The sequence below is a fragment of the Colletotrichum abscissum genome (assembly GCF_030869225.1).
Source record: "Colletotrichum abscissum strain IMI 504890 chromosome Unknown Scaffold_17.1, whole genome shotgun sequence".
Lineage (NCBI taxonomy): Eukaryota > Fungi > Ascomycota > Sordariomycetes > Glomerellales > Glomerellaceae > Colletotrichum > Colletotrichum abscissum.
The window spans coordinates 871,347-894,594 of record NW_026850065.1 but is presented as its reverse complement, the minus strand read 5'-3'; the positions used below and the strand labels follow the sequence as shown (position 1 = coordinate 894,594).

The 23,248-nt window shown below is 53.0% G+C and overlaps 8 protein-coding genes across 8 annotated transcripts; 6 read left to right on the top strand and 2 right to left on the bottom strand.

The window, feature by feature from the left end:
- Positions 1-235: 235 nt before the first annotated feature.
- On the top strand, positions 236-2,252 carry CABS01_07957 (WLM domain-containing protein; the record flags this gene model as incomplete). Its single annotated transcript, XM_060541319.1, has 3 exons — positions 236-413; positions 466-1,505; positions 1,929-2,252. The coding sequence occupies 3 exons, from the start codon at positions 236-238 to the stop codon at positions 2,250-2,252; spliced, it is 1,542 nt and encodes a 513-aa protein (XP_060402819.1).
- A 1,639-nt stretch (positions 2,253-3,891) lies between these two features.
- On the bottom strand, positions 3,892-4,392 carry CABS01_07956 (uncharacterized protein; the record flags this gene model as incomplete). Its single annotated transcript, XM_060541318.1, has 1 exon — positions 3,892-4,392. One exon carries the CDS (start codon positions 4,390-4,392, stop codon positions 3,892-3,894), a length of 501 nt encoding a protein of 166 aa, XP_060402818.1.
- Positions 4,393-6,887: 2,495 nt separating this feature from the next.
- Positions 6,888-7,262, top strand: CABS01_07955 (uncharacterized protein; the record flags this gene model as incomplete). Its single annotated transcript, XM_060541317.1, has 1 exon — positions 6,888-7,262. The coding sequence occupies one exon, from the start codon at positions 6,888-6,890 to the stop codon at positions 7,260-7,262; it is 375 nt and encodes a 124-aa protein (XP_060402817.1).
- Positions 7,263-7,730: 468 nt separating this feature from the next.
- CABS01_07954 (hsp90-like protein) lies at positions 7,731-12,034 on the top strand (the record flags this gene model as incomplete). The annotated part of the gene is made up of 3 exons (XM_060541316.1): positions 7,731-10,154; positions 10,209-11,140; positions 11,194-12,034. The coding sequence occupies 3 exons, from the start codon at positions 7,731-7,733 to the stop codon at positions 12,032-12,034; spliced, it is 4,197 nt and encodes a 1,398-aa protein (XP_060402816.1).
- Positions 12,035-13,386: 1,352 nt separating this feature from the next.
- On the bottom strand, positions 13,387-14,409 carry CABS01_07953 (uncharacterized protein; the record flags this gene model as incomplete). The annotated part of the gene is made up of 2 exons (XM_060541315.1): positions 13,387-14,070; positions 14,203-14,409. 2 exons carry the CDS (start codon positions 14,407-14,409, stop codon positions 13,387-13,389), a joined length of 891 nt encoding a protein of 296 aa, XP_060402815.1.
- Positions 14,410-15,140: 731 nt separating this feature from the next.
- On the top strand, positions 15,141-15,686 carry CABS01_07952 (uncharacterized protein; the record flags this gene model as incomplete). Its single annotated transcript, XM_060541314.1, has 1 exon — positions 15,141-15,686. The coding sequence occupies one exon, from the start codon at positions 15,141-15,143 to the stop codon at positions 15,684-15,686; it is 546 nt and encodes a 181-aa protein (XP_060402814.1).
- An 890-nt stretch (positions 15,687-16,576) lies between these two features.
- Positions 16,577-17,371, top strand: CABS01_07951 (uncharacterized protein; the record flags this gene model as incomplete). The annotated part of the gene is made up of 1 exon (XM_060541313.1): positions 16,577-17,371. The coding sequence occupies one exon, from the start codon at positions 16,577-16,579 to the stop codon at positions 17,369-17,371; it is 795 nt and encodes a 264-aa protein (XP_060402813.1).
- An 837-nt stretch (positions 17,372-18,208) lies between these two features.
- On the top strand, positions 18,209-22,082 carry CABS01_07950 (memo-like protein; the record flags this gene model as incomplete). Its single annotated transcript, XM_060541312.1, has 6 exons — positions 18,209-18,672; positions 18,745-19,440; positions 19,566-20,595; positions 20,750-20,831; positions 20,993-21,200; positions 21,284-22,082. 6 exons carry the CDS (start codon positions 18,209-18,211, stop codon positions 22,080-22,082), a joined length of 3,279 nt encoding a protein of 1,092 aa, XP_060402812.1.
- Positions 22,083-23,248: the final 1,166 nt, after the last annotated feature.

The following is a 23,248-nucleotide window of genomic DNA, read 5'->3' as shown; positions in this document are numbered from 1 at the left end:
GCCACTGCTTACGATGTGAATGACTTCCTTTCCACGTTGTTCTACCAAACTCCATCTATGAGTCGCTCCTACCTGCGATTTTCTTCAATACCCCGTCACTCGTTGACTTCCTGCCGTTTTTTCGTTTCTCTCATTTCCTTCCTAGTGATGATTTAGGGTCTTGATTACTTCCCTCTTTCGCATTTATTACCACGCAACGACTACATGACTACATACAACGATACACGACGATAAAATGCCAGAACACGATGCTCTTATTCTATCATTCTCACATTTACCGGATTTTCCGCGCGCTCCCGATGCTCTCCAAACGCTGAAGAAGGTGGCCTCCTTGGTCAAGCCCATCATGCGAGTTAGGGGGTGGAAGGTGCGAGAGCTAGCTGAGTTTTATCCGGATCAAGCAAACCTCCTCGGTATGTCAATCTCCTGAAAGTTCCATCAATCTACTAATTATGGTGTATTCAGGTTTGAATATCAACAGAGGTCAAAGAATCCTCGTCCGTTTACGTTATCCCAATGACCGATCACTCTTCCTACCTATAGAGCACGTAGTTGATACGATGCTTCACGAACTTTCACACATTGTATTTGGACCACACGATGGCAACTTCCATGCGCTATGGAACCAACTTCGAGACGAACACGAGTCGCTCATTCGAAAGGGATATACGGGTGAAGGATTTTTATCAGACGGACATCGCCTGGGAGGCGGCCGGATACCTATGCATGAAGCTAGACGACTTGCTAGAGCATCAGCTGAAAAGCGTCGCACCCTGACAAAGGGGTCAGGCCAGCGCCTTGGTGGCTCTGGACCCAGCATCGGTTCAGATATCCGGCGAACCATCGTGGGCGCAATAGAGCGCAGAAATACCACGCTGCAGGGATGCGGTAATACGAATCACAATGATAGGGAAATTCAACAAATCTCCGAGACAGCTACGAAGAACGGCTTCCGTACGCAGGCCGAAGAAGACGCGGCTAATGAAGCTGCAATTGCGCAAGCTCTCTGGGAACTGGTACAAGAAGAAGAGCGCCAACGGTACGGTGGTTACTTTATTCCGCCAACAGCGCAAAACCCTACTGGTAACGGTGGAGGATCCGTCATGGGAGATAACGAAAACAGGAGCAGTAGTGTTCCTCCGCCGATCCCAGGACCAGGAACGAAACCTCCATCGATACCAAGGCCAGAGACTCGGCCACCAGTTGTGTCTGCGCCGGTGCCCCAACCAGCTCCGCAACGGGGCTGGACATGCGGAGTCTGTACTCTCCATAATCCTTCAAGTTTTTTGTGCTGCGATGCGTGCGGCACAGAACGAGGTCAGGATCCTCAGCGTCAAGTGTGGACACCAAATGCTGAAAAGCGCGAACGCGAACGCCAAAGGGCATCAATGGCCGCAACGACGAAGAGCACGACACAGCCTGCCACTATCGATCTCACAAGTAGCCCGCCCAGAGCCAGTAGCAGTAGAAAGCCTGGTAGCACCAATCAACGCGCCGCCGAGCCAGTGAAACCCCTAACCTGGCAATGTTCGTATTGTGGGACGATGATGGAAAGGCAGTGGTGGACATGTTCGACGTGTGGAGTGATGAAAGACAATTCAGTCTGAGCGAGCGGGGAAGAGGCGAATTACATGGATGAACTCCGGCGGCAATGGAACGAGGAGGGCACATGAGCACGTGAAGGGGTCCTTTCTCTGGATCCTCAGGGTCCAAATGACGAAATGGCCGATGATACCCTTGCAAGCGAAGGGATTTTGCTATGCCTGTACTGCATCATGTCGTCTGTTGCTTTGAGCGACAGATGTAAGGCTGCGTTACGAAATCGAGACGCAATGACATAATATCCCGCGACATCGAAAAACGAGACGCAACCCACAACCTATTGTGACCCAGTGCTAGGTACGCTGTCATGGCTGACAACTTACAAGGAAAGTAAACGGGGAGGAATCGAGTCATTGTGTGGATTGCACACGGGTGGCATGCACCCAGCACATGTCAAGACAAAGGTGCGCCATGATATGGAATCTTTCAGTGGCACGAACGAGCTACCCTCGAGCTACACTCGAGCTACTCTGCTTCTGTCTACGAGGTTGAACGACGTTTGGTTGCGTTCTGAGGATTCGGGAGAGAGGCCGACGACCAATCAAGACTGCTTATGCCAGGATGACGTCAACAACGGGCAGGGCAAGCACGCAGACACGCTCGGGCAGCAAAGCTCTGTCAAAAACAAGGGTGGTGCTGCACCAGGATGATTGGTTCTCACCACCAAGGGCAGGGTCAGATGATCTGCGTTGTACCGCGCAGCTTAAGAGTCTCTGGTGGCACTGGAGGCGCACCGATATGGAGAAGACGACCAGGGCCCTGGTCGTGTCTGTGGCCATCCCGGTCTAGGCGTCTTGAGTGCCTGCGGGCTAGACCCGTTCGAGTTGTAGATCTACGATCGATGGGGAGACCGTGAGGTCTAGACGCAGGGCAAATTTGTCACCGACAACGCCAGTCGGAGATAGTCAAAGCCCAAGTCTTTGCGTTTATCCGAATCCAGCGTAGTAGACATCACTTCCAAGTATCGAGAGCTTATGAGTGGATGAGCCAATGCGGGAAAAAGACTCACCGAACGATGATCTGTGCCGCATCCACGGGGGACGAAGCGAGACCGAATGGCCTCGAATATGCAATTGGAGAGCATCGCCGGCTACACAGCATGATCGCTTCTCGACAGAGGACTCCCAACTACAGTCTACAGTTCGATGTATGGACGAGGACAGGCGAACGTCACACGCGTCAAACCGAACTGACGGGATCGCCCGGGTACGCGACGGGTATAGAGAGGGTTGAGGCAGTCAGCTCCTTGTCTGTCATTATGGCCTCATATTTCTGCGGCAGATGGGAACAGCGCAAGGAGTTTCAACGGCGCGACAGTCTCGACAATCGATCTGCCACCAGTCGATTATTGGCGAGAAAGAGATCAGCTTGCGACAAGGTTGATGAGCAAGACCACGCTTAACTGCAAGCTCGCTACCAAGCTGCGTCTCCCTCAGGGTCTACGAATTGGTACACGGACATGAATCCCCAGGCTTTAGCTAGCGCCAGACGTTTTCCATCAGCTGTCGATGCCTGTTCACCAACTGCTGGTCCCTGGTCGAACCCCAATGCGAAGGGACGAAGGGCCTGAAATACCTCGATTATGACCGTGGATCGGTTCTAGAAATCAGACTGAGACTGACAGGAACAAGCGCAACATTCTGTTTCGACAATTAAGAAAAGACTGAGACATTGGCGGAAGTAACCAGTGGCTGAACCAATTTCTCGACGGTTGGGGGTGCCGAGCGACACACCTGACGGACCCGGCCAGACACGCGGATCGTAGCAAGACAAAGAAGGGATCAGCACACGAGAATGTCGCTCACAGAAAAGAATGTCCCGAAGGTCGACCAGGAAGCAGGTGGTTGTGGTGGTGGTGGTGGTGGTGTGTGCTGTGCCTCTCTTACACAGTAGGTCAGGGTCCTTCTCTCCAGCGGCATGGGGCGCCTATCTTTACTTCACTTGGGGCAATATTCCATTCTTGCTAGCTCTTTCGAGTTGACCCATCCGGACCCCATCATGTCCCATATTCGAGGTTTGCCTCGTCCGTTGAGGGATCCTCTTCTGCCGTCATCGTTGTGGTTTTACGGCCCACGCAGCAGCAGCAAGGCGAATATTGGTCCGGCGCGTAGTTCTGTCGCATTTGGAGGCCTCGGTTTGGGAAGCACGACAGCAGAGCAGCAGTGGATTATGATATCCATCACAGTCCGATATTGGCCTCTCTCTCCACGGTGGAGAAGCAGCTGGACAACACATCGACGACGCCGTACACGAACCTGGCCGGAGCCTCAATCCGTCGTCCGGGCTTGATTAACATTGTGGATGCTTGTGGGCGTACGCCGGCAACAAGACGGGAGGAGATGGTGCCATGCGCATGGAAGGGGGAGGTGCAGAAGATGTGAGGCGGTTTAGTGCATAATGTGGGTGTACTCTGATGTTACACGAAAACCGACATTTGGCGAGTACTTGGAGGGCACGGAGTACCAAACCACGAAAAAAAAAATGACAATCTGCGGCCTCACTCAGATGAGGTATGTGATTGACGGACGAATGGCATGGATTGGGCCGCAGAGACGAACGGGAAGATCCCCACGCGGGAAGGGTCTGGACAGAGTTGAAACATGGAAGCAGGTCGGCGCTCGCGGTGCCTGGTGTCTCGAGCAGCTCCTTGTCCAAGGGGAATCCCTCACGGAGAGCAGTTGAATGTTGGAAATGTCGGGCGATTTTAATCAGCAAGAAGTGGGAAAAGAAGGCAGAGCGACAGGGCATGACGAGTTTGACGGGCTGGGCAGAAAGGAGCATCGCTGCCATGGCTGGTGCCTCAGCTGTGGGCAGACCGCAGGGCGAGCGAGCGATCCACTCTGTACCTGCGAAGTGCCTTGTCTACCCACTCGACTACTGCGTACTCCGTATGCGATGGATAGGTACCGCCATTTCCAGAATCCCAGCGGGCAGGTGTTGGGGACGGCCCACTGGAGGATAGTGGACATGGAGGGCGTCATGGGTGGGCAGACCGCTCAATGTGCCTGTCCCCGTTCATCGAGATGGCCTTGTACTGCGTATTGCGGTGGTGAGGTACCTAGCGGGTACTTGGTAGCCAGGATTAAGTAAGATACTTGGGGATACGTACCTGTTGTCGAAATCAGATTTCGATGGCTTCCTGATTGAACTTGTGCATCCGCCATCCACTTTCCCATCCACCTCATGGCCAACTAAAAAGCCTGCTGTAGGTCAGAAGTATCTTTGTACCTGGCAGGTCTGGATACAAGGATATCGAGCAAGCCGAGGGTGTGATGCTTGGATGCGTGACATGACATGTAGCAAAGAAGGGCACAAGCTCTCGTACCGTTCAAGTCCCGTCCGTACCTAAGGTAGGTAGGTATGTTAAGGTGCACCCCGTTTCACGCATCCAATCCCACAGTCCCGTTCGTTCCCCCCTCTGGCGTCTGGCCACCGCCGCTGTCACAGCATGACGATCGCCTTCTCTCCCTGAGCACCAGACTTGTCGCGCACGCTGTCTGGAACGCCGGCCAAGCGCATTGGAATCAGTCCAACAGAGGAACGGGCAGTGAGAGTTTTTTTCTGATTAGTCGCCTCCCGCTTCCCCGCCCGCCGGCACAGAACTCGCGAGACTTGGGATGCCCAACGGCAGCAGTCAGTAAGTACCTGGAAGACGAGAGCGAGGAAGAGGCGGCGGCGGGGGGGAGCTCCAAGGTAAGGTATGATTCGCATCCAGCAGAAACATTGCCCAGTCCGAATTTGCCTTCAGGTTTGTCCCCTCCCTGAACCTTTCCCCTCCTCTGTTTTGGTCTGCTCGTCTGTCCTCGTGTGCTCCTATCTGTACCTGTGTAAAGCAGGTGGTCACTACTTCATTGTCTAGAGTAGGTAGGTAGGTAGGTACTGTCCCGGTCCGTTCATGAACAAAACCCACGAGCTCAATCATCGATCCACACAACTCAGGTCCAGTCCGGTTCTGGCCCAATTTGTCCCACCGCTCATCCCACTGCTGCCACCTCTTGGGATAATGCTCCCCTTTCATCCCCCCCAGTCCCGGTCGCGGTCCCATCTTACTGTAGCTTACGGGCTTGTTCCCCCGGGCCTCAGCTTTGGTGCGTGCCCATGTTCCTCCATGTTCCTCCCCCCCGAGTTACCTTACGGATACCTGCCTAAGCAACTAAGCACTCTTAAGCTACCTACTGCGTATGCTACCTGCCTTACAAGCCCCCCCCCCCCCCCCCCCCCCCCCCCCCCCCCCCCCCCCCCCACCCCCCCCCCCCCCCCCCCCCCCCCCCCCCCCCCCCCCCCCCCACCACCCCCCCCCCCCCCCCCCCCCAGACGTTGCATGGGTTCGACCACCACTCCTCCTGCGTCTTGATGCTTGATCACCGACGACACCACTGGGCAGGGTAAGGGGAACCTTTCATATTCACTCAAACAAAGTTTGGACTATGACGGCCCCATCCCTTGTCCTTTCCTGCCAATCCTGACTACGAAGTACTACCTACGGGATACACACGCTTCCATACACTGCCCATGTCGTACCTTCAGTCAGCTCGGTTCCTGTCTTTTCCCATTGAATTCCCGTCTTCCATCCTACTGTACCGTTTGTTTGTCTATCCGATCTCTTCAGGTCTGTTTAGCCTGACTTCCATGACTTGACCACCCTTTGGTTTGTCTCTGCTCTACCTACCTACTCTGTCTCTCCGCATTTGTTCTCTCGGTCCAAGCAGTGTCCATCCATTGTGAGTGAGCTTGAATCCCCCCGTCCCTTCTTTAGTTGTTTCTCCTTCCCCAGAACCCCTCCCTCCGTCATCCAGATACCTACCCTAGATCCAGTATCTGCACCTACCTAAGGTACTACTCGCTTTTGCTCTTTCTCTCTCTCTTCCAATTCCGTGTGCCCCCTTCGGAGCCAAGACGACCCAGGGCGCACACGGCTCCTGCAAACTACTGCACACTGGCGTCTGTAGCTGACGAGCGGCAATTGTTCCCCTCGCTTCGCTTCCTCAACCTCAACTCGTCGTCACTTCGCACCTGCTTTTCTACATACTTTTGTTAATTACTTACATTTCGTATCTTCATTTGCCATTCCCATTCCCATCTCACTGTGGCGTTTCAAAGCAGCTTCCTTAGCCCTTTCTCACCAGCTTCTGTGCTATGTTCTAGACCTCCCCACACCACTTCCGGAATCCAAGCCGCCATCCGACCATCTCATTCTCTGTCTCTCTTGTCCGCTCATCTATCCATCCGAGACTACCTACCTTACTACACGAGACACACACACACACACACTCACGCACACACGTATGTACACTCAATCTCACACCCTCTATCTCAGGCCCCATCTTAGTAAGCCCCGGCCGCTATTGCTTGTTGTTGCACTTCCACCTTTCTTCCCCACCTCCGACCTTCATCTCTGCCGCCTCTTTTTCGAAGCCGCCGTTTGCAGTCGAATTCAAACCGAGCGGGAATCTCTACACCTGCGCCCCAATATCCTATTCTCCTTCGCCTTGCCCGGTGCCCCAGTTCCTCGTTATCTAGGTAGCTTCCTGGCCCTGTTTGCGCCTTGGTCAAGCCCGGCCAGCCCCAGCCGCCGTTGTCGCTTCTACCTCTTGCCACTGCCACTACTACTGCTTGTAGCTGCCGCTTTTCTTCCCGCACGAAATTGGGAAGGCTTGTAAGCTAACGGACAAGAAGAAGAAGAAGAAGCAGCAGGGCGCTTGAGCCTTTTCTTCATCGTCCCTCAGTGCCGAACTGCGCCTCGACTGCTCACAATTAGAGCACATTCCCAAGCGAAGCGTCCATCCGGAGACGGGTCCTTCCTCCGGCGGTCCAGAACGCACGCCCTCCACGCAGACAAGGCGCCGCGCCATGCTCTGCTCCGCCTTCTGATCCCCCACGATTCTCTAGCATTCTGCCGCCGCCGCCGTCGCCGCTTGTTACGTCCTTGTTACTGCCTGACTTGCTCACACCGACAAACCTGCTTCCAACTCCTCCGGCTCTGTGGGCACCTGAAGACGGGGGTTGCAACTTCATCACCCACCCGCGGTTCGATTTTCAACTCTGTAAACCTAACCTAACCTATACCACGCTTCTGCCCCCAGGTTCACCTGCGAGCCGCAGCTTCCCATGCGTGGGCCACCGCCGAAATGCCACCTCCCGAACCTGTTATCACCAGCAGTCATGCTCGAGACAGCGGTCCAGTAGTTTCACCTCTCAAAACTGCAGTACCATCCCACAAATCCAGTCCCCCGGAATCACGGCCTTCTACCGGAGAGAGCGGTTTCAACTTTGACGCATCACCGTCACCACCAGAAGATTCCGGACCTATACGCAGCGATGGCGCCCCGAGTACGACCAGCAGCGGCCGCTTCTTTCGCGAGAATTTCAAAATGGGGTCCGGTGAAGGCAAACGCTCACATTCAGCTAGTCCCTTTCGCATATCGATGCCTTTTATCACGCCCGGACAGCTCGCATTTTCCGCCATGCAGTATTTGCCAGTTCCGATACTGGTTTTGAATAATCTCAAGACTGTGGTTCTCGCCAACGAAGCTATGGGGAGGATGCTTGGAATGACAAACGATTCGGCCGAAGACAACTCATACATTGCCGAGAGATTGAGAGGGCAGTCCTTATCACAGGTTGGTATCGATATGATCCAGGAAGGTCGTCCAGTTTGGGTGGGATGGGAGGCGTTTCTGGATTCCCTCGTTCTCGAAATGGGCGCAAATCAGACATCAAAAGACGCCGCGGATATGTTCGGCCAAGGTCAGGGTGGCGAGGCGACGCCGACCCCGGATTCGCTCGCCCCGCCATTACCGGACCATCCAACGGGCCCATGCTTGGTTAAAGATGCTGTGGTGGATGTCATTATCTCCCGCAAGGAGTTGGGGAAGCCGGGATTCGATCCCCGGGCCAAGGGCTGGGGATCGGATCACCAAGTTTACGCCAAAATGATTGTTACAATATGGGAGATTGAGGATCACCAAGTCTACTTCACCCTGACTTTCACCAGTACAAGTTCTCCACCATCTCAGCCAGCACTGGGCCGCAAAGCGGTCGCGCGACCCAATATGCTGGAGCAAGCAGACCGCAAGACGATATCCAACTCGAACCCACCCTCCGTCAGTTCCAGCCACGACTCGAGCTCACCATCTTTCCGCGTTAGCCCGAGCGCTGTGTCGCTCTCATCGAGTCCGTTCCCGCCCATGGGTCCGCCTTCCACTGCCGTCCACGCGAGCTCGCCCTCGATTCTGCAGAAGATGATTCTTATGAAAGACGCCTTGCTCGACAATACGGAAATGCCCATCCTTGCGATGTGGAAGGATGGCAGCGTGACATTCCCGAATCGCGCCGCTCGAATACTATTACGGCAAGAAAGCGACCTGGAAAAATCATCAGACGGGTTCGATTTGCTACCGGGTTGGACAGTTTGGGACCAGGACTTTGAGAGAGAGTTGGATGTGAGCGAGTATCCCATTTCGGTACTGCTCAGAACAGAGACGCCTTTCACCAACATGCGCGTTGGTATGATTGACCATATGAATAACAAGATTGTCTACGACGCACTCGGGGAGGCCATCCGAGATGACAGCACCGGAGAATTCCTGGCCGGCGTCGTCACCTTTAGAGATATCACCAAGATGAAGGAAGAAATCGTCGAGATCAAGGAGAGAGACGAGGAACGCTTCAAGCTGATATGCGATACCATGCCCCAGCTTGTCTGGACGACTAAACCAGATGGTTATCACGACTTTTTCAACACTAGGTGGTACTCATACACGGGCCTCACTCCCGAGGAGTCAATGGGCTTGGGATGGAAGCATCCATTTCACCCGGACGATATACCGGAAAGTGCTAGGCGATGGAAGCATTCTTTGGAAACCGGCAACCCTTACGTGACGGAGTACCGATGCCGCAGCAAGACCGGCGAATGGAGGTGGATGTTGGGCAGAGCTATACCACAGAGGAACAAAGAGACAGGCGAGATAGAAAAGTGGTTTGGAACTTGCACCGACGTCAACGAAAGCATCGAGGCCAAACTCGCTGCTAGGAGTACCCGACAGCAGCTACTGAGCGTTCTTACGCATTCTCAGGTCACCATCTTTACTGTCGACACTAACCTGAAACTCACCATGTTGGAAGGTGCGTTGATGTGGGACAGCAATGGGGATGACAGCGCCGCAAACCAATCGACTTGGTTCCTCGGCCAAAACATGTACGAGGTCTTCAACCGACTCAACCCCCAGCTCAAGACTGGGGAACGCCCCAAATTCCTCCGCCCCGTCGAAGATATCTTGGCTGGCGGAAAGACGGAAGAGGTGGCGGAGCACGGCATGGATGGACACTGGTACCGGACGAGATTCTTGCCTATTCTCGGCAAAAAGACAAAGGATGCTATCGTGAGCAACGAGACACGCATCGAAGGCGTCATCGGAGTCATCATGGACGTGAGTGAGCTCAAGGAAAAGGCTGAAGATTTGGAAGAGGAATCTCGTGAGAAGAAACAGGCGATGGCGAACGAGGCGGCCGCAAAGGAAGCAAACAGGCTCAAGAGCCAGTTCCTCGCCAACGTAAGTAAAGTGTGGTATGGCAGTCCAAGAAAGCAGGGACTAATCAGTTGATAGATGTCACACGAGATCCGAACTCCCATTACTGGCGTCATCGGAATGGCCGAGTTGTTGAGGGATATGGAACTTGACGGCGAACAGACCGAATACGTCGAAAATATCCAGAGGTCGGCGAATGCTCTCTTGACGGTCATCAACGATATCCTCGATTTCTCAAAGGTCGAATCCGGACGTCTCGATATCGAAGAAGTCCAGTTTTCCCTCTCAGTCATTGTCACGGATGTCAGTAAGATGCTGAGTTTTGCTGCAGAGCGAAAGAATCTGGACTTCCGATCCGACATATCGAAAGAAATCGAGAGGGATCTGGTTGTCATTGGTGATCCCGGTCGTGTACGCCAGATCATTACGAATCTTTTGACCAACAGCATCAAATTCACCAATCAAGGTTATGTCAAGTTTTCGGTGCAGAAGGAGAAGGAGACGTCGGATAGCATTGTCGTCAAGTTCATCGTCGAAGACAGCGGTATCGGAATTGAGGAGGAGGTGCGGAAGAAGCTATTCCAGCCTTTCAGCCAGGGGGATGCTTCGACAGCGAGAAAATTTGGTGGCACGGGCTTGGGTCTGACGATTTGCAAGAACCTTCTCGAGTTGATGCATGGAGAAATGACGCTAGAATCCGCCCTGGGCAACGGAACAGTGGCAACATTCTGGGTTCCCTTCAGCAAGCCCCAAAACCAAAGGGCACCGCTTGTCGAGATTGGTTCTCTTCCGGACAGGCTGCAGTCTGAAATGAGCGTCTCTTGCCACAGTTCCGAGTTTGAACAGCTTCTGAACACGCCGCCCGCCTCTGGAGAGTCCTCGCAATTCCTAACCGACAAACACAAATCCCCATCACGACGACTCTCGGTGCGGACACCGCCGGCTTCGGACGAGGAGTTGTTGCCACATGCTGAACGTGCCAAAATCCGCGTTCTTGTCGTCGAGGATAAGTGAGTGTTGATTTCTATCGGCCACGTTACGGTCTATGCTAACCATTTCTCAGTGCGATTAACCAGCAAATCGCAACCAAGACGATTATGAAACTTGGCTTTACGGTGACAGCAGCATGGAACGGAAAAGACGCCCTCGAATACATGTCGGCAGCACAACAAGGCAAGCACAGCAAGCCAGATATCATATTGATGGACGTACAAATGCCAGTCATTGACGGCTACAAGTGTACACATCTCCTGCGCCACCACCTACCGTACAAGGCCTACGTACAAGATGTACCAATTGTGGCGATGACGGCATCGGCGATTCAAGGCGACAAGGAGAAGTGCACCCGAGCAGGAATGGACGATTATCTCGCCAAGCCAGTCAAGAGCAAGACGCTGGAAAGGATGCTTGTCCGATGGAGCTTGATGAAAAGGTCGCAACAAACAACATATAGGGAATCAGATGGGTCCATGTCTGATTGCTCAGACACCGCTGCGCACTGCAGCAACGCCGACATTCCTGGCGTAGCACATGACCACCCAGATCCTACGCCTCCCGACTCAACAGAAGCCGTGGCGCCTTCGAGTCGCAAACGAGAGCAAAGCCAGGAGACGGATCGTGAAAGTCGGGGCGATCCGGTGACACCCAGGCCTCTTACCAGGAACAACTCGTATGAGCCGTCACCATTCGACTCCCCAAACGTGGCGGAATCCATCAAGCCAATAAGGCGCTCCGAGACTGATGAGCTTGCTTTGCAAGCACAGCAAGGCAAGCTTATGGAGGCCGCCGGCGGAAAGAAGCTTCCGCGACGGGGAGAATCCTTCCAGACGGTGGTGGCCGGGGATTCCTTGACGGAGGAAAACGTGGAAAAGTTGGAAAAGGAGGAACACAAGCGGAGGTCATAGACATTGGAGAGTTCTCACAGCATCCTACTTTTTTTTTCAAGTGCTTTCCAAGGGGGAAGACACTCACTACCACACAGCGAGGTGCATGGCGCGCCCGGTCACTGTTTTTATGCTCACAAACGTAACACACAAGAGGATTGTACATATGGAAACAGAGAAATCAGGAAGGACGAAAGATCGGGGAGGGAGAGGGGAACGCGAACAGGTCACGTTGCATCTTGGCATTTCGATCGGCGTATAGGGGTGGGTTGGATTTTGACGAAGCAATGGGAAGAACCGGAACTGCTGAAAACACAAAAATGCGAGCGACGTGGGTTTTTGTGGTTATACATATTCGGAAACCGATAGAATTGGGGGGCACGGGAGTCGAGGGGTTTCTTGATGAGATTCTGTCTGCCTGCTGCTTACGAGCCCAGGCTTGTTCTTTTATTTTGGTACAATTCTAGTCGATAATGACAGGAAATCGAAATCGAAACTTTATACAAACGAAGTTCTTTGCTCCATGTCTTTTGTTGGTTTTGAGATATGTTACGGTGTTGAGGGGTTTGGTTGGTCCCCCCCCCCCCCCCTGGATTTGCTAGGTGTGAAGGTGTAGGGTCCTCGGGAGGCGCTGTCGTCATTTCTTTTGTCTCGATGTTTTTTTTTTCCCCATGGCATGTCTGATTGTCTGTCCACCCAGGGAAACGAAGCGACACCGAGTGAGAGTTTGTGTGTTTGATCAGATCTAGACTTTTTTAGTTGATGGTGGAGGGTTGGGTATCCGAGCGTGCCGTGGATGGGATGATGAATTTGGGAGGAGGGGGGGAAGTTCGGAGTCTGATCCGGTGAGCATGGATTAGGGGTTCTCGTCAACGCCTGCGGCAGGGGGAGGGGGGCAATTGGGCGTTGTATGGTGAACAGAGTATGGTGTACATATGTAGGTATGCGGGTGATTTTTTACTCTTTGTTTATTAGAGTTTCTGAGATCTGGGGCTTGGCGTGGGAGGTTTGGATGTTTGCAGGGCTGTGCTAGGGTGGATCGTGAAGGGTACTCTGGGATTGGGCCTGCCTTTTCGAGTCGGGGTGTGTGTGAGTGCGAATATGTAGGAGGGGGGGCGGGGGATTAGAGTTGGGGATAAACAGAATGGATTTGGTTTTCTGGGATGGAGGGTTCCGGAGGGTTGGGTCGGTGTGCTTTGTGTGGGCGGATGGGTGGATGGATGTGAGTGAGTGTGAGTGTGAGTGTGGATGGGGAGATGGGAGGTGGTGCGTGCCGTGGAGTGACTCGAGCGGGTTGTGTGGTTTATGGCGATGTATTCATCGATGTATCGTGAGGATGATATGTTCAGGTCTGATCTTGTTCTTCGCCCTCATCACGATCCATGAAGCCTCACAACCTCACTACTCCCGATCCTCACCGCCGGATCCCTCTCCAACATCCTCCCGAGCAATTCTTTCTCGGCATCCCCACTACCGCTCAACGACGTCCTCAACTCCTCGATCTCGTCCAACCACGCCTCCATTTCTTGCTTGACGGCTTCGTCTTCAAATACGTGGGGCAGGATCCAGGAGCCCGTGGGTAGAGGGACGTATCCGAAGCAGAAGAGGAGGGTGACGCCTAGTCCCCAGATATCGGAGGCGTGGGATTTGTGGCGGTGGAGGAATTCGGGGGGTGCGTAGGGGGGTGTGCCGGAGGGGGACCAGATGTTGAGGGAGGGGGAGGGGGAGGTTGATGACGAGGGGAGGGGGAGGGCGGCGCCGAAGTCGAGGAGGACGGCGTGGGGTTGTGGGTGTTCTTCTCGTTGAGTAGAGTGGAGAGGGGGGGAGAAGAAGATTATGTTTTCTGGTTTGACGTCGTCGTGGATTATGTTGCAGGTCGAGTGCAGGTGAGATAGGGCTGATGCGATTTGGGACCAGATTGCGAGGGCGTCGGAGTGGGAGAGGGTGCAGATTGAGGTTTTTGGGTTGATGTATTTTTCTAGGCTGAGGCCGGCTTCGTGGCGGAGGGTAATTGTTGGTGGAGAGGGGGAGGAGTGGAGGATTCGGGATATGTTTGGCTGTTTGGGAGTGTAAGTTGGAATGGAAGTGAGTTTGGGTGGAAGTAGGCTATGTTTTGAGGAGGTGGAAGCGGGAAGGTATGGGTGTATGGTAGGTAGGTAGGTAGGTAGGTAGGTGTAAATGGTACGTACGTGACCTCTGGCGAGGTTGAGAGCTTCGACTTCTTTGCGCCAGCAGTCGTGGGTTCTTGGGTTGTCGGGGAAGGTGAATTTTTTGATGACTGCTGGGAGGTTTTCGTATGTCGTGGACTCGATTACAGAGTGGTATGTTGTTGCGATTATATTTGAGGGCGTGTTGACTGGGTTGTCGATTTGGGAACTCTCTATGGCGGTTTCCATGGTTGGGGCTGGAACAGACATTAAATGTAATTCCGCCTGATTATCACAGGAACTGACTTCTGTATCAGTACTCGTTACAAGATGAGACTTCGGTATAGGACGGGATCGGATGTCAAATGCCAAGGTATTTGAGGAAAATGAACTGGCGCGGCAAGGCCGAAGAGATGCCGTTTTCGGGCCCAAGTGCGGGGTGACTCACACCGATAGCATCCTGCGGGGGGTGTCCACCCGGGCCGCTGTGGAGTACCCGAGTCCGGGGTACTTTCGGATGAAGCGGCACTCCACGGGGAGTCGGTCCGGACGCCAAAGGTAACGTCAACCTACCTGACCTTACATTGCCTACGGTAGACATATTCTTGGATTATCCGTACTGCAAGCGATTTCTCGTGCGCATAGCATGACAAGGTATGCTCTGCATGTATCCCGAACCACCGCCAGTCAGCTTTAGCCATCATGCAGGCAACCAACGGGCAAACCAACATGAGCAGCATCCCGACCAACCGGCCGCATAGGATAACCGCCCAGCTCCAACCAATAGTCACGGCACAGCCCCATAAACACGAAGAGCGTAGCCCCTCGGATGTTCCCCTCATTTCTTGCCATTGCGTTCTCACCCCCAGCCCAACTTTTTACCAATCTTTGTCTTTCTTCTCCTCTCACGACTCAGCAGCCAAACTCGCTACTGTTTCACACAACCAACAAATTTCTCAGAAACAGAGGCATCACTCGCGATGGCTGAAGCCCTCGGGGTAGCTTCAAGCGTCATCGCTGTCGTCGACTTGACAGCAAAGGTCGCAGGAGCCTCGATCAAGCTCATCAACCTATGGAAAGAGATCAAAAATGTCCCAGATGCGCTGCTTGAGAAGGCCGAGCGGCTCAGGGACTTTGAATACTTTCTTCTGGAGACAGAGAGCCAGGCTGCCGATAGTCCTATGCCCCAACGAGCTTGGAACAGTGCTCTCTTGCAAAAGTATATCTCCAGAACCCGGGCTGCGTTGAAGGACCTGCAGGAGATGGTCGATCAGCTGTACGCCCGGGTCACAGATCCACGAAAGTTCAAGAGAAATCTGGCGTCGGCAAAGGCCGTTCTTCGAAAGGAGGACCTTTCTGCTTTGGACTCGAAGCTCAATTTGGCGTTGGAGCTTTTCAAGCTGGCTCGCGAGCAGTATTTGACGCATGTGAATTCTTTCACCAATCACTCTACTAGGAAGCTGACTGTCTTTACCAAGATCACTGATGTCATACTCTGTGATGCTTCAATTACAGCAGTCGTCTGATATTAAGTCTATTCAGATGTCCCCTGGACAAGTCGCTAGTCGAGGTCAAGCTGAGGACACCTTGGTTGACTGCGGCACGAACACCAACCAATCCCTAGTTGTTAAAGCGCCAGCAATGGCGAGCTTTTCCCACAGACGAACCATGATTGGCAGAATCGGCCTATCTTGGAAATCAGACGTCGGCTACAAACTGCACGCGCAGCCACCTAGTTGGCTTACGGGATCAGTATATTCCGTCCTGGCGCAGAAAAGTTTATGGGGCTGGCAACTGAGCCTCAGATCTTACGAAGTCGTGGAACGTCTGGACAGCGAATTATACACAGACATCCGGAATGATGACTGTCCTGCATTGTTCAAACGATTGCATGATCAAACTATGTCACCGTTCGTTCGAGTAGGGAATGGATCAACTTTGCTCGAGGTATGCTTCTTGCTGCTTTCATCCTCCTGATTGAGACGAAGATTCTGACCCGAAATTCTTGGCAGTTTGCGTTTCAACAGGGTTCTTTGAGTATAATCAAAAAGCTACTAGAGTGCGGTCTAGGATCGTGTGTGCTAGAGTCTTCAAGATCCAATAGGAGGTGAAGACAACCTTCTCTTTTTCTCACTTCAATCGTCTGACAATTGATAGCTATCCATGGTTTATCGACTCGTTGGCATACCTCTGTATCTGTAAAAGAGTAAGCTGGGGGACAATACATACAGCGCTTGTCGAAATTTCAAAATATGGCCTGGATGATTTCCTAGAGGGCCCTGAAGTTTTTGACATCTATTCCGAAACGGTCCCAGCGATCACAGGGTTTCGAGTTTTGTTGGAATATGCGGGTCGCCGTCGTTACCAATCTTTTCCATTCAGAAAAAGGCTGCAACATTTCCGGACAATAGTCCGGATGGTCCCAGATGGTCAGTTATCTTTGGATGAGTTATATTTCCTACTGCCAGAGACTAAGAATCTCACCATTGATGATCTCGTGTCATCACGATCAACGGGTTATTGCTCCCTCTTTCACTCATTGGTTTGTGGCTTAGTCCGCCAGACTGCTAAGTCGTACGCGATCGACCGAGAACCGATGTCACAGATACAATGGTGCGGACTTCTCAGAACCTGCCTCCAACTTGACCCCGCTGGTCTTTATCATCTTGAAGAAGCCGAATTCTGCTGTCACACACCTGCCAGAATTCAAACCCCGTTCTCATTGCTATTTGAATATGCCCCGCATTCTATGATTGGTTTTGTATCAAGCGGTCGATGGCCCTCATTTCTCCAACGTAAAGAGAGGATAATGTCAGTTTGGCTGGATGTTTTGACCTTGAATGGCACTGATCTCTTAGAATATGGGCGCAAAGAAAGACGGCTTTATGATGAAGGCCTGATACTTCAGCATACGTATTACAAACTTTTTCACGTGTCGTATGGGCAACGTCTCCTTGGTATTACTTATGGAAAATCGAAAGATGATTGGAGGTTTTGGTGGGTTGCCGAATATGAGCATTATGTAGGCGACTTTTGGGAAATGGTTCATCAGGTGGATCTGGACGTGAAAGTCCCTGGCAGCTGGGTAGACGAGTGCGATTATGATCATTATAGTCCCTATCGAGAGGAGAGACCAAGAGGGTTATGGTTCCTCGAGGAGCACATGCCGTTGATATGGTCTGAACATCGTGAGGTAAAAGCACCGCTCTGAGTATGAGAATGGAAAACTCCCCGACTTTACTAGCTCAAGGAATCAAAACGAATGAGCCCGAGCTCCGAGTAGAAATCACATGGCACGGCATACACATGAGAGAGCCAAACGATACCATCATTGTCTATTGAGTTCGTGCCTGAACCGGGAGTGACTTGGACCAACACGCAAAATACCGCGGGATTGTAAGCAAGATGCGACGGGCTGAGCGACATATGGGACTGCCAACATGTCTAAGTACTAGTAGACACTTTTCAAGTTCAGAGAACGCTTCAGACTAGTTCGCTTCTGCATCACACGTTTCAGGCTCTTCTTTTCGTGTACTCGACAGCAATATCATACCTGAGGCTATTGTGATTTTATACAAGCAGTGATTTCTCCGTGTAAGAAAATCATTGACTAGATAAGTGTTGGTGTTTGACTTCCCATGCCTTCAGATCCTGTTGGTTGGGTCTTGAGCCCGGCCGGTTTGCGGATCTTAAGCCGGCTTTGAGTGGCCATCACCCCTGTCGACATATGCAGGTTTGCCGCCGAGGCAGCAGGGCCGTCCCGCACCCTTCACTGTGCCGCAGGGCTATGGCAGAGGCGTAGGATGGGAGCCCTCTCGATCCCCTGATCTCGGTTGATCAGTGTTGGATAGCCGATTCTTTTTCTCTTCCTCGAGCAGTTGCAGATACTTTCGAAAGGCTTTCCTTTCTTCATGTGTCCTTCGTCTTTCGTGTCATCCTTACTCGCAGCTGTCAATATTTGCATAGATAGAAAATTCCCCAGGTCACTTTCCTCATGTCTAATTGAAGAAGCTAGACAGTACATCCGGACGCTACATTCTGTGTCTTCATGGAGGCCATTGGTGCTGCTGCCAGCGGCATAGCCCTGGGCCAGCTGTGCATAGGCATCTCCAAGGCCGTCCACCTCTGGCACTCGATCGAAGATCTCCCCGTAGACATCCAAGATGCCGTCGACCGCCTCGAGGCCTTGGGTCCCGTCCTGGAAGACATGTTCACCATGATCTCTAGCTCCGAAGACGACTACGGCGGTCCGGATCCGAGTCTCCAAGTACCGGCTCGGCACGCGAGGGCATGCATTGCATACGCCACCAAGGCGCACCACGCGCTCAAGGATATGGTCGAGAAGCTAAAGACTGCTACGCATAAACCGCCGAAAGCGAGTGTCCATGGCCGTGCGAAGCGGAAGCTGAGACTTGCTTGGGCTGGGTTGAAGCGTGATGATGTGGTCAAGCTGGAACGGAGGCTGGATTCGGCTGTTGGGATGGTTCTTATGTGTGTTGGGTCTTACGAGAGGTTAGTCAACGGCGGCTGGAAGAAGTCGGATTCGAGATCCGAGAACATTTGCTCACTTTCTTCCTATTACAGGGCGATGATACAAGCATCTCATGGTAGAATAGCCGAAAATATGGCCGCGAAGGTAGTGAAAAGTCAGAGGAAGCTACATGAGGCGAGCGAGGAGAGAATTGCGCAAAAGGTATCGCACGATGTGTCGGAACAACTAGAGAGATTGGCGAAACAACTTCAAGCGCCGGAAAATAGCCGCGAGAAAGAGGAAGAAAGTCCAAAGTATGTCATTGTCAGGTCAAAAGCGGCCTGGATGGGAGCGAAACTACCGTCGTATCAACCCACTGCGAGGGGCCAGCTCGCGACCGTTTGCTCGAGAGAACAGAGCGAATGGGGCCTATCTGTCCAGTTCCCAGCTTGGATATCCCGAGCTGTGTGGCAGATACAGATCAGTTGGAGTATGACTGGCGGGTGGCAGCAGAGTCTGCGCTCATTCAGCGTCAGGCCGACAGATAGCGACATCTTTGTGGCCGTGGGGAGGGGCAATGTGACAAGCATGATGGCCATGTTCAGTAAAGGGGACGCATCGCCGCTCGATAGAGACGAAGACGGTGGGTCTCTACTATATGTTAGTTCTGAAGCCCCTGCCTTGAACGTCCTTTGGAAAGTTAACGTTGCGTTGCAGTATGCTACTTTCAGAGAGCAAGTCGAAGTATGCCGGACGCTTCTAGACCTTGGCCTCGAAGATCTTATAGATGATGGTGGCGGGTCAAACAAGTAAGCCCGATTGTCCCCCAAGTGTAGCTGCCTCTAATGAGCATTAGCTTAGACAGAAGTCCGCTCGGGAGTTTGGTCGAGTCCCGTAGAAACTTAGCATACCAGTCCAACGACAACCATCTCAGTCTCGTTTCTCTTTTTCAGTCCCGCAGCGCTAACGTACCGACCCTCAACATAGAGCGTATGTTTGACTTCAACAACGAAAACTCCTATAGCGACGACTGGCTGCGCATCTTCCAGAATAAGTTTCTCCCGGGCTATCACCAACTTCCGTTGCGAGACCGCGCAGAGGCCGTTCGATTGGGAGCGTTCATAGTGCTTAGCCTTGATACCTACAGGCACCTGCTGAGAGAAGACGAAAGAGTGCTTATAACAGCGGAGGAGATTAGCGGCTCGGCGGAGGTCGGATTTTCACTAGTTCACTCTGACGCCATCGCCATGGGGAAAAGGTTTGCGGACGAGGTGTCTTACGGCGAGCATCTTCGTTGTGAGGAAGAGAACGACCATGCATCAGAGGATGAAGATGACGAAGAAGAATCTAAGGAAAAGAGGAGAAGGGCCATGCCTCGTTTCCACCCGTACGACGACACATGGAGACACTCGGTCAGCGAGACCCTCAGAGCCGCGGATCGAATACACTTGCACAGAGTTGAGACCATCGTTCCTTGGGACGGGTACCGGGTTCCAGTCTGGACAGGCACGCCGTTACTCTCAGTCATCGGCGGGACCCTCTGCCGCATCTCGCCCATAGTTCCATGGGATGAGTGGGACGATGTCTTCCGAAGGGTCTTACGACAGTGGCTGAGGGCCATACGAGACGCCGGCATCGATCTGTTACAATACGGTATAGATGAGATGCGAACGCTGGATTCCGCCACCGCTGCTGACCTTAGAGGGGCGTTTGGCGCCGAAGCCATTGTGGCCTCGCGAAGACATGTGCGCAACCCACTCAAGAGGAGAGAGTCGTGGATGAGAGCGGCAGACCGAGAGCATTCGGGGAATGATCTTTACTGGATTCCCGTGCGCGTTATCGGCTTGAGTTATGGGTCGCGACTCGACGACTGGAGGCTTTGGTGGGCGCCAGAGTTCGAGGCATTCGCTGCCGATTTCTGGGCTCTTGTTGATCGGCCGAGACCAGTCATGCCAGGCAGCTGGGTTGAATCATGAACATTAAGTTCCCCACGATGAACTTATGTTGATGTAAGACGACTGTTAAAAGGAATAAATAAATAAATACGGGAAGGAAGCATGTTGTTTGCACCCGGCTCATTCTGACCCGGGTACCCGGGGGTACCCGTACGGACGCTAGAGATGGGGCCGGATCATGCACCAGGGTGGAGAAACCTACCCCTCGCCGGTCCCTCAGGAGCTGATTGCCGTTGCCCGTGGAGGTAGGTAGGCACGAAGCTCGCTGGAGCTACCATGAGTGCGGGGCAGTAGGCACGTCACCTTATCACCCTTAGCTCTTGAACTCTCTCTTATTTCCATGCTTACATTCTCAACCTGACAAGTAGCCTTGTCCAAAGATCTCTTGTTCTTACACTTTACGAAGATTCGCTCGCTCGTAGCTCTCAGCAGACATCGCATCGTGCAATGGAGTCGGGAGAAGCAGACATCCGCCCTCCTGGCAAGGCAGGCTCCTGGTACTTGGGCGACCCCAAGGAACTCAGGGAGCATCTCGATGGATTCCTTTCCGATGTGCCCGATCAAATCGACGGAACCGAACTACCGGTCCCTGGCGCTCGAGTCATCATTGCCCCGTGAGTTCAGCTTACACCGTCTTCTTCTTATAATGTCGACCGATAAGCAAGTACATATCTGCTAAACTAGTATTACTTGATAGCCACGCCGGGTACGATTACTCAGGTGCCACGGCAGCCTGGGCCTACAAGGCCCTCGACCTCAGCAAAGCGAAACGCGTATTCATTCTCGGGCCCTCTCATACCTTCTACTTAGTAGGCTGCGCTGTCAGCGAGTATGAGAAGTATGGTACACCTTGGGGGAGCCTCAAAGTGGACGAGAAGGTCACATCTCAACTCTTCGAAGACCTTGAAATCCCTGCGATTCCGAGAAAATACGACAACGCGGAACACTCGTTGGAGATGCACCTGCCGTACCTCTGGATCCGGCTGGAACAAACCTTTGGCTCGCCCGAGAACTTTCCGCCCGTCGTACCGATACTGATCGGCGACAACAACAAGGCAGAAGAGAAGGAGGTGGGCAAGTGGCTTGCCGAGTACGTCAAGGACCCGGAGAACGCATTCATCGTCAGCTCAGACTTTTGTCACTGGGGCTGGCGTTTCGATTATCAGCCCTACTGCCCGGACGGGACACTCAACAGCAAGAAGAAGCTCTCCAGATTCGACCCCACGCCCGACGGGCCGCCCATTCACGAGACAATCAAGATGGTGGATGACTTGGCGATCGAGGCCATCAAGACAGGGAAGCACAGCGAGTTCTGTGATAGCATCAAGCAGACCAAGAATACAGTGTGCGGAAGGCACCCGATCGGGGTGACAATGGCGGCACTTGAGGAATTGGGCGACCACCGGTTCACGTTCATCCAATACAACCGTAGCGAATTGATCCAGCGGCCAGGAGACAGTAGCGTAAGCTATGTTTCGGCCTATGCAGTGGTATGATGGAGGGTAATGGCGTTAGCAATGAGTTTATACCAGGGAAGAAGACGGAAAGGCTCTGTTCTGTATCGACTACATGGGTAGTAGCTGGACGAAAGGTCGGAAGATTCGGGCGTGACAAGAGGAGTTTTGATGGCTTAGACGCAGGTTTCATATCATTTCCCAAAGCAGAGGTAGAGATATTAAGCAAAGAAGCTTCTTCAGCTTCTGGTAGCTCTAGAATTGGAGATCATTGACAACACCGTCTCAAGTGCCGGAGGTCAAAGACATGGGCCTAGAAGCCAGGTGACCAGATGGCTTCAATGCTGGATGAGTAATGCCTGGGGAGGGGTGAACATCAGTAGGTAGGTATGCATAAATCCTCGAGGTCTGATGTTGCTGACGAGCAGGCCACGACTGAACTAACGGGCCTGTTGCGGACGAAAGCATGAACCCAAAGCGGACCGAAGAAGCGGAAGGGAGGGCCGCCGTTTGTCTCGATTCCCACTCCCCTTCCACCTCCACCTTCCTCCCCCCCGCCCGCTTCGGGATGATGTAGATGCGGATACTGAGATTCTAGCAAGGAGAGAAAGAGAAGAGGGTCAATCCTGGGGCCGTTCGGTAGCACAGCCCTACGGTCTTCCTGGAACCGGCTGGCGGTGCGGCACTAAGGGAGGCAGAGGCGGTGGATTTGTGGGTGTGTGTGTGCGGTGTCAGCTTCCGCCCAAAGCGGAACGCATTGCGGATCTTTTGGGCAGCCGTGGCAGCTTGTGTTACTTACCGTCAGTGCCAGCGCAGCGACTCTTCAGGCTAGGTCGGTGTTGCTGCAGGAATGTGAAGGGCTTAAAGCTTGTTGTTCAACTTGAGGAGGGGGTTTCTATTCCAAGCTGTCGTTCGGCAAGGTTGCCGAGTGATGTCCAGGTTTGTCTTTGGATATGAACCCCGCGCGATATGGTTATTTGCTTGTGAAGTTAAGAAATGACTGGAAGAAGTAATGGCTTTTTGACCTTAAGATAGTCTGGACGGCCCGTGATGGAGTGAGAAGGATATTCCCCGTTGATGACGGTGAGGAGAGTTTCTTGCGGAAGCCAGATCTCGACAAGACTCTAGTTGGGGGGGTTGATCAACCGAAAAAGGACCAAGGGAGGACGGAGTACGGTCATCCTGGGGCTGAAGGTGCTGTAGAATGC